This window comes from Agelaius tricolor, unplaced genomic scaffold, assembly GCF_023055355.1.
Source record: "Agelaius tricolor isolate 1412-34295 unplaced genomic scaffold, bAgeTri1.0.p SCAF_12, whole genome shotgun sequence".
Classification (NCBI taxonomy): Eukaryota; Metazoa; Chordata; class Aves; order Passeriformes; family Icteridae; genus Agelaius; species Agelaius tricolor.
In genome coordinates, this window is record NW_027269272.1 from 7,837,690 (window position 1) to 7,855,534 (window position 17,845).

Here is a 17,845-nt window from a genome sequence, read left to right on the forward strand (position 1 = left end):
TCCTGCCCAGGTCACTGGGGCCCCCTGTGCTCAGCCTGCCTCAGCCTTATGGCCCCACCTCTGCCTGCCTGCCTCTCCACTGCTCTGCACATCTCACTCCACCTGCAGCCTTCCTGCACGCCCTACACACCCTCTCCCATCACGCCGCCCTTCAGCGCACCAGCACAGCTCCCTGCAACCCTCACACGCCCTCTCTTACAACTGCCGCGCTTGAAATCTCCAGTTTCTCAAATTGCAAGAAGCCTGCCATTGCCTGTCTTACAAGTGCCATGCAAAATCTTGTCTTTCCCAAATTGCAACAAGCCCTTTCTGTCTCTCAGGCCATGAGGGTTGGGGTTTTGTAGTGAAGACAATGCCAGTGCTGGCAGGCCAGCGGAGCATTTGTAGTTTCAAGGCAAGAGGGGCTGTTGTGGTGTGGTGCTGTTGGGCTGGGAGCAGGGTGGGGTTGGCTTGGGCCAGAGGTCAGGGGGCCAAGGGGATGGCAGCCATGAAATGTCCCTGTCAACTGCTGAGATGAGCAACCTGCTGGGACTGCTCTGCAAAGGGGATTGCAGTATTTTTGGGGTGCATTTGGGCATTGCAGCAGTGGCACCAGTGGGACAGTTGGGGTAGGCAGCACCCAAAGGGGTCTGGCAGGGCATCAGGGCAGCATGGGGGTTGCCAGCAGGTGATTCAGTGGGACCTGGCTTTCTGGCAAGTTTGGAGGGGCTCAGGTTCCTGGCTGAGATTAACTGCACCTTTGGACTTTTAAGCAGTACAAGAAAGAAGATGGCCCCGAGAAGTGACTTTCAGATTCTGACTTCTTTTGGGTGGCAGGGGTTTGCTGCAGAGATTGCTCCACCCAACTTTCCTCCCTCCCCTTCCACTCCAGATCTGTTCATGGGATGGCAGTGACTGTACCAAAGGGGCACCCAGAAATTGGACATTTCTGTGTCAGTTCTAGATAGAAATGTGAAGGGGATACTGTCTGCCACTGGGGTATCCTTGGTCTCAGAAAAGAGGAAGAGGAAAGGTCAGCAAATGCTTTTTGCCCTGGATCATGTCTCAGTCTGAACTACAGCTGGAAATGCTTTGCTTTAGCCATGGACTGCCACCTTGAGAGAATGTGATGAATGCTATATATACGGTTGAGAAGTAAAGTGTGCATCATTAGTGTGTTTTGTCCAGTGTACAGACTGCAAAGGGACTATAAAGGCCAGTGCTGGTTTTTTTCTTCTCAGAATTTTTCTTTGGGAGCAGCTGCTGGATATTTTGAAGGGCTTTGGGATCTGCAAGAGAGGGTAAGATGGTATGTAGAGCTTGAAGGAAAATGCAGATATCCAGGGAGCTGGATGCAGTTCAGTGGATACAAGTTACATGTTGAGCAGCTGATGGCACAGAAAAGCTTCTAAAAAAAGGGGGCTGTTCTGCAATTGCCTTTTCTTTTGCAGCCTATTAACTGCACTGCCAACAATGAAATGCTTCCTCTTCCTTCTCTGCTACATGCAGGATCACATTCTGTCAGTCTCCAAGAGCCAGGATGTACAGCAGAGCTGTTCTACGAACTGCTCTCACATGAATGGGGCTGGGCCAGAAAAGAGCTTGTCGTTTTCCTGGGCACTGTCAGTGTTCATGAACACAACCACACGATGGTGGTGTTGACTCGCAGAAGGACATGCAGTGAGCCCAGCTTGAAACTACCCCAAGGCCAGAGCCAGGTTGGAAATGTCCCTGCTCTCAAACCAACAGGGTCAGGACAAAAAGATTTCGCTGATCTTCCTCTTCCAAGAGCAAACTCTTCTTTGCACCACACTCAAACAGCAGCATGAACTCCTTAGCCCTAACAAAGCTTTTCACTCTCACAGAGTCCAGCCATAAACCTGAAAACATCTGTCAAAAACAGAGCTCAGGAAAGTGCCAGCTGAGAAAGCTCTTGCTGCCTGCAACTTCACCTGCACCCATCGAGTGACCAGCACAGACCCTGCTATTGGCGCTGTCCTCCTCAGCACTGAGTACCATCCTGAGCCTGCAGTCTCACAGTCAGCATCCAAACAGAACAGCACCAGGGAACAACCCTATGAGCTACATTTTGGAGCTGGGAGGCTCCACACCTGGAAATGTTGCCAGCACTCCTGTTTGGGTTTTTTTGGTCTTGGCCAAAACTGGGCATTACATTTCTTCCCAGGGTGAGGTGATTTTCCCTTGATTGTTGGGATTATACACTGAGTGTCTAAGAGTTGTCTTTTTGTCCTGAATGGAAGAGTAGGGGAATGGGGATGCTCCCAGCTGTCACAGATATGTCCAGTTCCAGTGAGGAATGTGGTGCCCAGTTTGTGGTATGCACTGTGAGATGGTCTTTCCTGTTGTTTATTACTCACATCCTGTTGGGAATTCTGGTCTTGCTTTGGCAGGAGCCAAGTAGCTTGGAGGTTTCTTCTGTCAGAAACCCATCCAGATCTTTTGCCTGGCTGTCCCATGGGGAAGGAACAGCTTTGGAGTTGTTGAAGCCACAGGCTGCAGATGCATCTCCTGAAAACCAGTCAACAGTTGTTTGTCTGACTCTGTCCCTACCCATGGCTTCCAGGGACCCTCCTGGTGTTCTGGATATTCCCAGGAGAGGATATTACAACACCTGCTTTTTAAGCCAGGAATTTCAAATGCAGTAAGTTGCTCACATTCCATATGAGCTGTCCCAATGGTGGGATGTGAGAGGGAACGCTCCACACTGCTCTTTGACATAATCCAAACTGGAACTGGGGCCAACCGAGTATTTTGGAGCCACAACTTTATCTTTGAACAGCATCCCCAGGGAATGCTGAGGCATCCCATGCCGGTGGCACTTGGCAGCACATCCCTGATGTGGTGCAAAAAGAGGATGGGGGAAGTTCTGAGGTAGTGGGAGGTTCCTGGAATGGAATTGGGGTAGGTGCTGATTCTGTCATGGAATCGTGGCCTGGTTTGGCTTGGAAGGGACCACAAAGACCATCTGGACTTAGTTGTCCCATTCCATGGCAAAGAACGTGTCCAAAATTGCCTCCTTACCCTCATGGACAAAGTGAGTGTCCTCCATAGTGCTTGTCTGTGAATGGGAATGGCTGTGGGGAGCTGTGGCAGAGCACCTAGAGACCAGGTGAAAATAGCAATGGGATTGTTTTTGCTGCTGCTGAATGTGGTTTTCTCTTTTAAGATGTTCCTCTGAGTGATCTTTTTCACAGTAGTTTCCTAGGGCTCATTTGAGGGTAATTCCAATAGTTTAAATATAGGTGAAAAACAGTGGAGAAAAAATGTGAACCTCATCCATTTCCAGAAATTCTGAATTTCTTCCACAAAACCTTTTTGGGGGAAACCTGGTTGAAGAATAAAGATGGAGAGGAACAAGTGTTCTAAACCCCCCTGGCTCTCTGACAGGGCAAACCTTTCTGTAATCTCATCAGATGTCTCTGACAAACTGCAGGATCATAAGGTTTTCCAAGAAAACAAAACAAGGACAGAGATGAGGGAATAGGCTCCCAATTAATAATGATTTGATAGATGTAGGAATGATTTTTTAATGTTTGGTGCTCCCCTTTTTATCCCTGGAATAATTTAAAAATGATTCCTTTAACAAGTCATCTAAATTTGAGAAAATAAATTTGAGCGGAAATAATGCAAAATAAATGCAGGAAGACACCACAGAATCATCAAGCAATACCAGAAGGGTTTGGGTGTGAAGGGACCTTAAGAATCCCCTTATTCCATTCCCTGCCATTCCATCCACTAGTTGAGGTTGCTCCAAGCCCTGTGCAGCCCCGGGCACTTTCAAGGATGGGGCAGACACTATTTCTCTGGGTTTCTGGGCACAAGTGGAAATTTCCAGCATGGAGCTAAGATATCTCCTTTGCTCTGTTTGGCTCCAGCATGGCTTTGGGAAGCAGAGGGTGTGGAAACAGGAGCATTGCCAGCTGCCTTGGGGGAGTCACTGATGTCCCAAAAACCAGCAAGGCAAACATTTATGGTTTAACCTCCTACTATTAAAGAAGAGGCCAAGGCAGGAGTGGGAACGGACCATAGAGCAGGGATGGTGGCCAGGAGAGGGGTGACCATCCTGAAGGTCCCACCACCCAGTCACTGACTGAATCACTGAAAAACAGGGATTGAAGCTTTCTGAAATTGGCCCATACCTGCCTGCATCCAAATTCAACCCCAAATCAATGCTTTTGTGTACAACAGGGATGAGACCACAGCTGATGTTACTTCCCTGGGAGTAGCAGAGAGTCTGCAGCCATGAAGGGCCAAGCTGTATTTAAAACACACTGAGGTACAAAAGAGCTGGAGTAATTTCCTACCAGGTAACTTGACTTGGAAGCCGCATTCCAAACTTCTTTCCACATTTATTTTATCTCCTGGATGGGGATGCCTAAAGAAGAAGGGGTGAAATGTTCTTAATAAAAGAAGAGCAAAATTCATTAGTGACAGAAGCCTTAAAATTAAAATATGAAAAATCGAAGTATGAATGGAGGTGCCTTAGGACACTTCCTGTTCCTTGGTATCTATGGGATTTAAATTAAGGCCCGAGTATCCAAATCCTGGTGCTCTGCAAATGTTGTACAGCCAGGGAGGGAGACAAGAGCCTGGAATCTCTCCTCAGAAACTGTCTGCTGGTTTGTTTGATCAGGCATAGGAATAATTGTGTAATCCCTAGGCCTGTACTTAGGGAAAAAGGCTTATTTGTCTCCTGTGGGTTGGTTCAACATATTTTTAAAATGATGGAAACTGTTTTTATTGAAATGCCAGAGGTGCCAAATGCTTTCCCCAGCCCGAGCTCAGGAGTGGTTAATGCCCATTTTCCCAATCTCTCCAGGCAGCAGCACTGGAGCACTCGCACCCAAGCACAGCCGGGGTGCCAAGTGCCAGCAGGGGCAGATCCAGGGACTGGACAGTGGGAGTTTGCCCTGCTCCTGGGACCCTGGGCATGGAACAGCCACGGGTGCCCTGGCCCCTGCTGGGCACGGCAGCTCCTGGTGTGCGTTCCTGTGCCAGGCCCTGCCCGCGCTCCGCACACGGTGGGTTGGGTTTTATTTTTTATTTCTTCAATTATGTTCAGGTTGAGCTTGTCATCAAGAGTCAAGTTTCCATTGTCACCGAATTCCTTCCCAAGGTTTCCAAGTGACCAGCTAAGCCCAGGTCACAGAGTACACTAATTTGGAATATTTTTCATAGGTGTAGGCAGGGAATTGTTTTTGAGAAAAGCCAAAGCTAAAGGATATGGGGTTCTGAGGGAAGGAGAGGGCTTCTGTGTAAAATTAAAAACACATTGTGAAAAATAAATCCATGGAACAGCTAATTTCCAGTCCTGGAGTGGCATTTCCAATCCTGGACTGGCTTTTTTAAAATAAAAATATTTTACTGCACCATATCCATGGTGGGATTCCAGAGAACAGGGAAGGGTATGGTCCTCTGGAAATGTTCCCAAGGAACCACACTGACCCAATATGTGACTCCAGCCCTGAGGGAGATCTCTTAACCAGCATCTCTGGCTGGTCTTGGTATGTCCTGACAGCTCCCATGCTGACACACAACAGGTTCCTCTGCCCAATGCATTGGGAAGTATCCCCAAGATGCCACAAAGAAAGGAGCACCTTACAGATACAAAGTCTTGGGATTCAGGGGACAAAAAAGGAGTTTTCAGTCTTTTACATCTCCCACTCTGTCAGCTTCAGGCTCAGGGAGACAGGGAGAGTCATAGATTTTACAGATACTGGTCTCACTTCAGCCTTCCTGCAGGCACAGTCTGACAGGGAGTGGGAAGAAAACAGCTCAGGATGGATAGCCTACTTCCAGAAAATCATCATAATCCACAAACCATTAAGTAGAGCTGTAGGAAGTTCCCAAAACATTCATTCTCCTGTGGACTGAGAGCTCAGAGTGGCACTAAATTGAAGTACAGGCTGGATCTGCCATGGACAGACTGTGGAAACTCCAGAAGTAAAAGCTACTTGGCCAATTCCATAAAATATTCTACAACTAGGCTCCTGAAATATGACCATCTCTACTCTCACCTGGTGATGGAAGGACGAGCTATGGTCTTTCCCTCTGATGGGTTTTTTTAGGATCTGCAGTGAACTGCAACAAAAAACAACCAAAATCCAGTTATTTCCCACAACTGGAACAGAAAAGTGAGGAAAAAGGACACAGGTGCACTCCTGGCACCCATCACCTTGTGATTAAGCCCCTCCAAACCATCTTAAGAAGAGACTGAAAGCCCTGGGGACCAAATTGCTGGGATTTATAAGAAAACTGATGAGTTTTATTTTGGCAATAAAGCCCAGTTATGCTTGTCTCATCAGCCAGGTGCAGCAGCATCTCCAGGAGCGTGGCCAGGTGCATCTGCCCAGCAGAGAGCTCCCTTACGCCTTTCAGAGGAACCTGTGAGGTGCAGGGCCGTGGCACTGGCCCCCATCAGCAGCATGTACCTGGGAAAGGGCAGGCAGAGGCTCAGCAGCATTCCCAGGCTTGGCCAATGCCTCCACAGCCTCACCTGACAGTCAGCATCACCAGCATTGTTAATGCCCTGCCTCAACCTGTTCCCATTGCTCACCACACAGGAACACACAGCAAACCCCAGGAAATCTCCAATGGCCGGGGGAAGCCCCGCCCTGTGCCTGAACTCCTTCACTCCATTACAGAAATTCACAGTGAGCTCCTGGCATGTTTCTGCATGACAGCAGAGGAGGTGTACACCTACAAAACCATTCAAAAAGGAGCTCTGTGCAAACAGCAGAGGACTTAAATTCTCAGAACTCATTCTCTTTGTTTTCTTTGAACAGGAAAACCACAAAAGGGAAAGGTCTTGATTAAATATATGACATCTGCTCTTTTTAGTTAGTGTTTTTGTAAGATGGGATGGTGTGAACATGCACACCATTACTGCAGGATAGATACAGGATTGAATTTACAAAGATAGTATCTTTAATGTGACTAATGCTGTACTCTAAAAGCCAGACCAGCTTTCAGGATATGCAGGCTGAAGCTTTGATCCTCAAGGCAAAATACAGCTTCAAACTTGTGATACAAGTTTAACTTGCACAAGCTAATCAATTATATCATCAAAGAGGTTTGTACCTGCAACACAGAGAGGGAAGATTCAGTAAGTCATTAGAGAGAGGAAAGGTGGGTTCAGCAGAACACACAGGAGCTGCTGGTGGCTCAGGAATGGGAAAATTATAACAGGGCACAGAACCAATATATTTATCGACTCTTAAATTTCTGTGCAGCTTAAGAACTGTTAAAAGTTTAAACAGCTCTTTATCTGAATTTAACTTTGAAAACTGGTGTTTGTATTTCAGTGAAACATTTCTGTGTCTGAAAGTGTCTCCAGTTTCATTCAGCTGGTCTCATAAAAGACATCATTTGACCCTCCAGTTTCTGTAATTATAGCAAGACCATAAAAAATTTTTGATTCAGTTAGCAAACTCACAAAAGAAAAAAAGAATATTTTTTATATTTCTACAAATAAATTCCTAAACCATAAATCAAACAAAACTTTAAGGCCTTAACTAAAGATAATATAAATAAAAAGAGGGCACGATATAAAGCGTCCTTCCTTTTCCAAAGTCACAAAGTTGCCTGATCCAGAAGGCTGGTATTTCAAAAGGATTAGAAGCATTTCCCCATCTCCAATGAGATGAACATGTTCAGAAGATAAATGTTTAGGAGATCTTTCTAGAGATACAAAGTTCTGGAGAAAAAGAACCAAAAAAACCAAAACATTTATTTCACCTTTTAGTGCACAAGACACAACATCTTGAGATGGGCTGGATTCCTATCCCAGCTGTCCATTTATCATTGGTTATTTGACAATTAAAAACATTTGTTCCCACTTCTGTTGGGGATGGGAATACCAAGCAATGCAAGGAACCAGCCTCTCCAAATTCTTTTTTTCAGCTCAGATTCAACAGGAAACTGGAAGTCACAGATCTCAAGGAGAAGGAAGTTTCTGTACTACAACTACAGATTTATTTCTCTTATTTTTATATGAGAGTAACCACTGATAGTAAAGTTGTGTATAACATTCCTTAGTGGGTGAGGGTTAATGATGTGAGAGGAACTGAAGGATGGAGTTTTAAACCTCAACATTAAGCAGCTCTATTATTAAAATTCATATTTATTCCAATCTTGTGCAATGCTTGTGACAGCTCATAGAACTTTGATCTAAAGCAAATTGTTATTTTAAATACTGCTGATCCTTCTGAGAAGGCAAATTAAATTCTGGGCTCACAGAAGGTTGAAGCACCCACTGTTTCCCAGAGTGAGGCCCCAGTAGAAGAGTCAAGAGAAATTGCATATAAATAGCAAAGACACAAGACAAAAGGTATATTAGCAGCAAATAAAAATGGTCACTTGTGTCTTTGTGTATATGTACAGAATGAGGCCATCTGGGGGCACTGACCTTAGTAACTGGACAGTTATTAAATTAAAAACTAATTAGGTCAGTTCAACAGCAAGCCACCAATATGACATGTCCCAACATTCTTTGAGTGGGCTCTCAGAGTTGTGAACAGTGAAGATAGAGTGAAGATTCACCTTATGAATGCTTTTCCCAAAGTGGATGGTGAGGAGAAGAATGAAATTACAAGGTGGATTTTTAAGAAGCTCAGCTTGGGAAACACAGCCTGAGTCTCAAATACCAGTGAGGTAAAAGATGCAGGAAGATTAGAAATGATGAATAACTGGGTGGTTTTATTTGTATCATGAAAACTTAGGGTCAATGAAAAATTGGACTGCTGTCTTTGATGTACAGAGGAAATGGTAGAGGCAGGGGTGGAGGGAGAATCAGCAAATAAGCAAGAACATGAAAGTTTCTGGCACAACTTGAAATTAATCTCAGAACTTCTGGAGGCCAATTTAATACTCAAAACATCCTTTCTTTTTTCCAATGGGGGTTTATTTATGCAATTATGTAGGACTTGGGAAACATTTTAATACCAGCAGCACTTGATGCTGGGCCAAGTTTACCCAGGTAGCTTAATTTATGGGGGGGGAAGTTTGATTTTGGTTTGGTTCATCTCTAGACAAGCCCAGATAGAATAGCTTAGAAGGATCCAAATCTTATCAATTCCCAACAGTTGAAAGTTATCTCCAAATGAAGTAAAACTTCAGTCCCCAAAAAAATGTCACAGGTACCTTTACTGTGCTTGAGAAGTCACTTCCAAATGCATACAGTGAAATTCTGGCCCCATGCCTTACAGCTGTTCATATTTTGCTACATAAGAAGCAGTGCACTTGCCAAACTGATTTTCTCAGTAAAATGAGAAAAGGCTGAACCATTTTCCCATTAAGAACATTCACTAGTTTCCCAGGTATGTGTGCAGCAGTTTCTTGTGTCTCTGCTAATAAAGTCTTAAGTGTGCTATAAGCATTTTATTCCTTAGAATAGTGCATTTTCAAGTTAAGCTTGTAATTTGAATAACTTTGTAAAATACCTTTTTCTTCTTTAAAAAATAGGCAAATATGGGGGAAACTGACACAGGCACCACCGAGAATATCCTGATCTCAGCAAAGTGCCTCTGTGATGCTGGCCTGTCACTGGGATTTGAAACTGGCAGTAGCATTTGTCATACATGAGGACTGGCAGAAATAAAATATCACCTAATTTATGTGTTTTGTTTGCTTTTCCTTAGAAGTCTGAAGAAACCTGCCTTTTGTGGTGTAGCTTTCAAAAGTCAGAGAAACAGTACATGAAAATCCAACATACCTGCCTCCACTATAAGCACCCCTAATATGTTAAAGCTACTAAAAACATGAGCTCTGCTTTTACAGCTACTGTCACCTGCAGAGATCAGAGCTACACATACCTTACAAATTGTCACAGCTACACAAATGAAACTGCAAGTACCTGATCCTGACAGCTGTTTTAAAGAGGATTTGCAGAGCTGCCTCCCAGCTGAAATGCAGACCCATGTGAGCTCAGCCATCCATCACTGCTGCAGATGCTGCCTGGCACAGGAGCTGCCCCACACTGGGCTCTGCCAAGGGCTGGGCTCTCTCTGCCCAGGATGGGAGCTGGTTTGGGTACCCCCACATGTTCCTGCAGCAGTGCCAATGAGGAGAGAGCAGCTGTGCTTTTTGCCCTGAAGTTAATGAATTAAGGTCTACCAGGACAAGATGTGGAATTGGGTGCCATTACACACAACTGCAGAGCCCAGAGACATTCAGAGGCTTCTGAAGCAATCAGTGGTAGAGCCTTGGGATGTTAAGGCTGTGCAACAAAGGTTTAGTGGGGAAGATGCTTAAGCTTTAAACATCAACACTAAACACCTGATGGTGATGGAAGCATAAACAACTTTTCTTTATTCCTTTCCCCTCTGAATTTACTTGTACTCTATAGTGGGGCTAAAAAAAGAAAATAAGGCAAACACTATTCTCCTAAGCTCTGATCCTTTGTTCTCTGCCCCTGCCACAGTACACCTAAATTTGCTTTAACATACCTTCAGCAGGGTTCAGCTTTGCTGCAGATGTTTCCAAATGTTTCTATTTTAGACAATGCCTGCACAACACACTGAGGTCTTCTCTGAAGCAACAGCTGCTACCCTAAGAAAAAATAAAAAACAGTACCTGGTGGAGCATCCAGGCTGGTGTGTGTTGTATATTTCCCATGGCTCTGTGTCTACAGAGAACATTTCCCAAGGAGGAAGGAGGTTTTTGGTGTCTTTTTGAAACAAGCAAACAAAACGATTTCCACTTTATGATCACCGGACATTCTTTTGAGATAAACATGAGTGGATAAAGATCCTACATGCCTTTAAGCATAGAGAATAAAACCCACTGAGATTCTAAAGGTTTATAAATGGAAAATCATCACCAAGGAACCAAGAAGTCTGGCTCCCCCTTTGAATGCTGCTCTCAGCCTCAAGGAGACACATTTTTTCATTCAGCTTTCTCACAGCATTCACCTAACTGCACTTGCCAGTATGTTTTGCCAAATTACAGAAACTGCTGCAGAAACCATCTGCTTGACATTGCTTACATATAATAAAGTATGGCTCAATACAATGTGTTGGAAATGTTTGGGGATCTTTACATGGGAACCAAGGGCAGCAGTGCTGACTCAGGCAGATCTCCCGCTGATGTCAGTGGGAATTGCACCTGAATGAGCTCTGCTGGAGCTGATACAGAGCTCACTGTGCTGAGCTCCACTGACAGGAGAACATGTGGTTATAGTTTAACAATACCAACTGTAATGGAGATGAGAAGGAAACTTTATAGCATTTCTGGCTTGCTGCTCTTTTATAACTATCAAAAACACTTAAATGATCTGTACACGTCTGCTCTGTAACAGCTTTCCCAGCTTCAAGTGAACATTGAGAAACTGCTCCAAAGTTAGGTCCTACCTGAGCAAGAGTTTATCTGTTGATATAAAAACATGGACACCAGAACGACTACATATAAAGCCTAAAATAAAACTTCATGATTTGCCTACGGATTGTAGTACATTGTCTCTGGATGAGAATGCAGGGATTTCAACATGTCCCCAGTGGTTCAATGTGAGGAAGAAATAAAGCCTTTGTAGAACAGACTCTGTCAGCCCAGTAGCAGGATACCTGTGACAGCTGCTACATCAAAGCACAGCAGCTTCTCAAATTTGCCTCCAAATGTAGGTGTTACAAAATCACAGTTTCACTAAGTGTAAAAGCTGAGTGTGTTATAGCATCTGTGAATCGTGATCACCAGAGCAGCATCTCCAGGGGGATCAATCAATTCCCCAACCTCACATGAGTTGCAGAAGGCTGAAGAATGGCAAAAGGGAGAAAGTAAAGAAGAGAAGCTATGATACATGTTCCCACAAATCTCAACCACAGTTACAATAGAAGGAATTCTGAACCATCACTAATTCCTAGGAAGGGGGCACATTAGAGAACCAAATGCAGAGCAGATAAAATATTTCCTTTTGGAACCCACTAATTAGCGTGCACCCATCACAGAGGTTGCAATTTGATTGCAGCTCCCAGGCATGTGCCCTTTTCCTTCAAATACTACCAATAAACTCCCATGTTTTGCATTACACAGCTTCTGCTGCCCTCAGTTTACCAGCCATGGGAACACTGGGTGTGAGATTAGCTCAGTTTGTCAGAGCAGGGTATAAAAGGCTGTGGGTTTGATTGCCTTATGGGCCATCTACTTGAAAGTCAGACTCAATGATCCTTGTGGGTCCTTCCAACACAGAATATTCTGTGATTCTGAAATTCACTTCCACATCATGTCTAGAGAAACTGCACTCCTTTTTCTCAGGCACAGGGACACAATGAAAGCTGAAAACTATCACATGGATTGTCTGTTTTTTTCATGTGATAAAAGGCAGAGGTGGCTGGAAATTGAAAATATGAAGGCAAGGAAGATCTCACTCCAAATCTCAGAGAGTCCAGCTTTGTAGTAAGTGATCACCCTCACTGTCAGATATTGCCCAGAGTGGACCTCTGGGTAGGGATTTTCCTGCATTGAGGTGGCCAGGATAGAGATTCTGAGAAGTTTCAACTGATCTGGTTGAAGGAATGTAACAACTTCGTGTTTGACCTCTGATTTGGGCAAAAGCCAATGCCTGGATACTTTATAAATCATTGCTCAATGCCCTCCTGAAGCAGACAGTGAACAACATCTGCATTCCACTGAAGGGAACCTGGACAATCAAAGTGAGGGACCCAGCACCCAAGCTGGAGCTCACTGGCAGAGAGGAGACTCTTCCTGGTACCCTTTGTGAGGAGATTCTCTGACCACTTGTTTAGCCTCAATGCCTGATTCATCCTTACCTGTACTCCATGTTTCCTATAAACTCTCCTGGAAGAGAATCCACTTGCACAGGGATGCTTAGGAAGAACCTTGAAGTATCAATAATATTCTCTATGCTGCAGTCTCATTATAAGGCTTCTGCAGACCGAGAAAAATGCATCAGACAGACTTTGGTCCCCAAAAACATGGCCCTAATACCATATGAAGGAGTGTATCTACCATCCACAGAATCACAACTTGTCATTAGGAAACAGTAAAATAATAAAATAGTCATTCCTGTAGAACTATAATGCCTCAGAAGACACTAAGTGTTAGAAAAAATATTTGAAAGTTGAAATAAGGAAGTTTGGCTTAGAGAAATCATCACAGAAGGGGCATCAACTAAAATTCCAAAACAACTGTAAAGCAATAAGGTCAATTAACATACAGAGGCACCATTAATTTGTCTTACAATATCAATTCCCCCTTTATTGTAACATTAAAAAGCTGTTGGTCTGGGTCAAGTGAAAGAACAGTTGTGTCCCTGCAGTTTTTCAAAGGAACATGAAGTCTGTAGTTACACACAGTAGAACACTAAATTTAGGGAATGCTTACCTAACATGGACCTTGGTGCTACCAGAATTGCCATTCCTGAACAGCTACTTGCTTATGACTTGACACACCTTAGTTCTGCCTTTTGTGTGAATATCATACTTTTATAGCTCCTTCTTCCAATGTACCTACTGAGACAAAAGGTTTATATGAAATAAAGCAAGCAGAAAGAGTAAGAAATGTGGATCATTGCTGTAGTTTCTTCCCCTTTGTAAGATTAAGGGAAGGAATGCAGTATGTACCTCTCACTTTAAGTGAAAGCGAGTCCAAATTAATTCCATGCTGAAGCTTAGAGTTAAACCCAGACAATCAAATATTAGTTATTTAACTTCTGACATCCCTGTGTTACCTTGTCCTTGTTGCTTCCACTCTTGCTTGTGTTTTTGTATCTCTCATTTCTCTTTTCCAGCTGGAACTGTAATTCTGTTCCCAGGGGTGACTGAGAGCAGGGCAGCCATCTGTGGGGCAGTGGTTTTGCCTGGATCATCAGTGCACAGCAGTCAGTCTCCAACCTGCCTCAAAAGCACCAAGTCCCAAAGCACAGCTTGGCACAGAAGTGAGGTTTTGTTCAGAGGAATCTGACCAGGATGGTGTTGAAAGCAAGAGCATGTCCATACTCAGGGTGAGTGGCATAAATCCAGAATGGGACAGGTCACTGCCTGCCATGTCTCTCACACAGGAGCCCACAGAAGACCCAAACAAACATTTGCAAAGCTGCACAAGGAGCTGAACTTCAGCTCTGGGCTCAGAGCAGTTTTAGCACTTCATCAAAGGAGATGGGAGTTTTACTTTGGACAGTAGACTTTATTAGAAATTTTCTCCTCATTCATCAGTAAATTCACATTAAAATATGCTGAAGGCAGCTCAGTCTAAACATTTGACATTCTGCCCTAACAACAACTTCCAGTTTAAAAACTAGATAACTGATTCAGGCAGATAACTTGAAACATGTAAGAAACACAAACAGAAAGCAGCATCTTAAAAAAAAGGGATGAGCCTGAAAAACTGATACATTTCAGATGGAGCTGGGGAAAAAACCAGAATCAGTCACCCCAAGATGGGAAACAATTAAATGAGAACTCCAGACGCTAAACAGATAAATAAACATTATAACCACACATACATTAAAAAGAAAACAAAGTACTTAGAGTTCATACCACATAAAAATTATAAATTTGTTTTAAAAAAAAAGTGACAAGCTTCCTAAAATATGAATATCCTAAATTCTTGGGACAATGAACACTTTGTTATAAACTGCAGAACTTTGGAGGGACTAGATTTGGTCTAGAAACAATGAACTGCACCTTACTGTTACCAAGTCCAGAAACTGATCTGACACATAAACCATTTGTTTCCTCTCATGTTTTAAAACCACATTCTCTTCTTTTAGACAATAATCTGCTTTTTTTAAACATTAGAGCTTTTAGATATTATAGGCCTAATTATGTTGAGCACTGAACACACAGAGCTCTCAACAACTCTGCATACCAAGGTTTAAATATTTTTCAAGAGTTACAGTAAAGACTTTTCCTTTGCTAATGTTTTTTTATTTACTGGAGTAAAGTGTAGGAGAGAGAACAAAAAATGAAAATCATAATATTGAAAAATGGTCTGCCTGCAGGACACTGAATCTTGCAGGTCAGATTTTCTTTTGGCATTTACCAGAAGCAACAAAGAAAAACCAATCAGTGTATGAGAGATGAGAATTATAGCCTTCAGGACTGTAAACACAAAAGGCAACAGGTAACACATGAACCTCAATCAAATCAATGTTTTCACATTCTTTAGTAGTCCCCCACAGTGATCTGCTTTCACTGGTTCAGAAAAAAATACATATATTAAAAATTAAATAACACTTCAGTGTCCATCACAAAAATTTATATTTTGCTGTAAACAATTTTCTGCCATTTGCATTGATGAACTCCAATGTGAGGCCAGAGGGTTCTACATTTCTTATTGGTACTGTAAATAATTTTTCAGAGACAGAGGCAAAGGTAGAACTTCTATGTCATGCAGGCGGTCTCTGCCAAGAGCAAAACGAATTGATCTTCGGCACAAGTCCATTAAAGGCAGGGGTTCCGCTGGAAAAACAGGAGAAAGAAAAGAAAAGAAAACAAAGAGTTAATTTTTCAGCATCTCCATTTACAGTCACTGTTTTGTTTATTAACAGAGATTCTGTATTCTATTGTCAGTCACAAAGATAGCAATGGTATTGGGAAAACCTCTGTATCTTGAGGCAATTAAGATAATCAGTAGAAGTCAAGGCAGAATTTTCTACATTTCACCATAGTCAGGGGCTGCAAAGTTTCACACTGAGCTTCTTTATCTGTGAGGTTTAAATCAATAGTGCCAAACCACTCTTCAGGCTGCTCTACCAAGCATGAGAAGTTACTACATTTCCAGATCTCAAACAAGACAGGGAGTTTCTACTGTGTTTATAACACAACATTCATCATTTTGTGTTAACATGAACTACACTGGCAACTTCTGACCTTTACATCCCAGCTCCTTCTGTATCTTAGGAACTGGAAATGGCACTTAGGGGTAACCCAACTTCTCAGCCAACAGTGCTTTTCCTGCAACACTCTTTTAGCCTTTCCTTCTAGGAGCTCCTTTGGAAGAAAAAACTAAACAAAACACCCTCCAAAATCTAGAGGAAACATAACCTTTTCCTCTGTGAATAAATTAGTGGAGGAGGATTTGGCTGACTGGAAGGCAGAGTGTGTGTTCCCATATGTAAGCACCAAACACCCCCAAAATATATAAACAACATCTTCAGATGTCTTCAGTTTAAATTAATCAAAGTGAATTAAGTATCTGCCAGAAATGCCTTGCTGATACCGCTTCAGATTGGAGACCCAAACTCTGATCCCCAGCATCTCAAACCATCTCACCCCTATATCCCATCCTGGCCTGCAAAGCTAGCATAGAATTGCAGGAATATCATAAAATTTCCACCTCACAGTAGCAAGCATCATCTCTGTGACTGCAGTGTTGGCAATGGAAATCCTTCTGCCACAGGAGCTGGAATAAAGCTGTGAAGTCTTGTACCAGTTACTGCTATCTTTAAGAATTCCAACCAGATGGATTTTGTTGCACATGCTGGCTTATAAAGGTAAGAACTTAAAAGATTAGATGAAACTTTTCTTCTTTACATGATGAAAGAGTAGTAGCCTTAAAAACCTTACTAGCACTTTCAATGGAGGGGGAAAAAAAAGTATTGTGCCTATATTGTAATGATAACATTTAATAAACTTGACAGATTTCTTACAAGTGCTCAACACTGTACAGCACTCAGTGGTTTTATCCAGATCTGTGTATGAGCCATGTGCAGATTTACACACACTGCCTAGAGGAAGGAGTCCCCTCATGGCAGGGGGGTGGAACCAGATGACTTTTAAGGTCCCTTTTAGGGACCATTCCATGACTTTATTCTATAATTCTGTGTTAATCCATCAATCTGTTAGCTGATATTTTAAAACTAGTTGGGAAAAAAAATCACTACAAAGCACAAAATACCCAGTTAAGGACTGGATTTATATGCTAGAATTGTCTGCTCTGGTGACACACCACTGACTTAATGGATTTTCCATCATTTATCCCAACATCACATTTGATTTGTGTCGTCCACAGTTCACTAAGATATTTCCCCAAAGTGGCTGCAAAAAAGCTTAGAAAGCATTCTGAAAGACTAAAAGGTTTTTTTAGCTTATAACCACTTCAGTGACAATATGGAGTCTATTTCTTGGCAATACACCTCATTGATAATTTTACCTATTAAAAATTACACAATAAGAGCCCTCACATTCCATTAATAAAGCAACATTTTCTCTGCATAGGTGATCTTAGTTTTCATTTTTTCCACAGCAGAATTATGGATGTTAAATCTTAAGGGATAAAGCTGTGAAATTCATTAACCAGAATTAATAAGCAGGAGCAAAAATAGCTCATGAGTTCTGGGACACAGAATACAACACATCTTACAAGCCTTACACCATAAACAACAATTTTCTGAGTATCTTCCCACAATCTCTGAGGTCCCATTAGGAAGATATAAAATGAGCAGGAGGAGTGTTTAAAGCCATTAACTGACCATGTGGTGTCTTTTTTTTCCTAGACAAAGGAATATGTAAAATGTAACCATCTGTGCAGCCAGGCACAGTGTTAATCCCAAACTTCAAAACACAATTTAAGGAAAGGTTAAATTATTTTTCAAGCTTGAAATGCTAAATGAATGTCTCCTGTCTCACTTCTACAGGGAATTTTCAAATGCTGAAGAAAATGCCCTCAAGTGTTTGCAACAGCTGCTAAATTGCACATGCTAAATGTGTTTTTGCAACTTGAAAATTGAACTATATTCTTTTATTCTACCTGACAGCAGTTCAAACCTACAACAAATTCAGAACAGGTTAGTCCTACTATACTAAATAAAAATTATGTTTTCTGGGGTGCTGGCTGTAAGAACTTGAGAAAAAAATTGTAATAATAGCATTTTAAATTAAAAGTGTATGTA

General features: G+C 42.6%; 1 protein-coding gene across 2 annotated transcripts in view; it reads right to left on the minus strand.

The window, feature by feature from the left end:
• Positions 1 to 14,115: 14,115 nt before the first annotated feature.
• The window catches only part of SPSB4 (splA/ryanodine receptor domain and SOCS box containing 4), a 77,890-nt gene continuing 74,160 nt past the window's right edge, over positions 14,116 to 17,845 (minus strand). For both annotated transcript variants that reach the window (XM_071437468.1, XM_071437467.1), the window contains exon 3: positions 14,116 to 15,413. In XM_071437468.1, the coding sequence (XP_071293569.1) occupies positions 15,286 to 15,413 (128 nt within the window). In that variant the 3' untranslated portion in view covers positions 14,116 to 15,285. The remainder of the gene's footprint in view (positions 15,414 to 17,845) is intronic.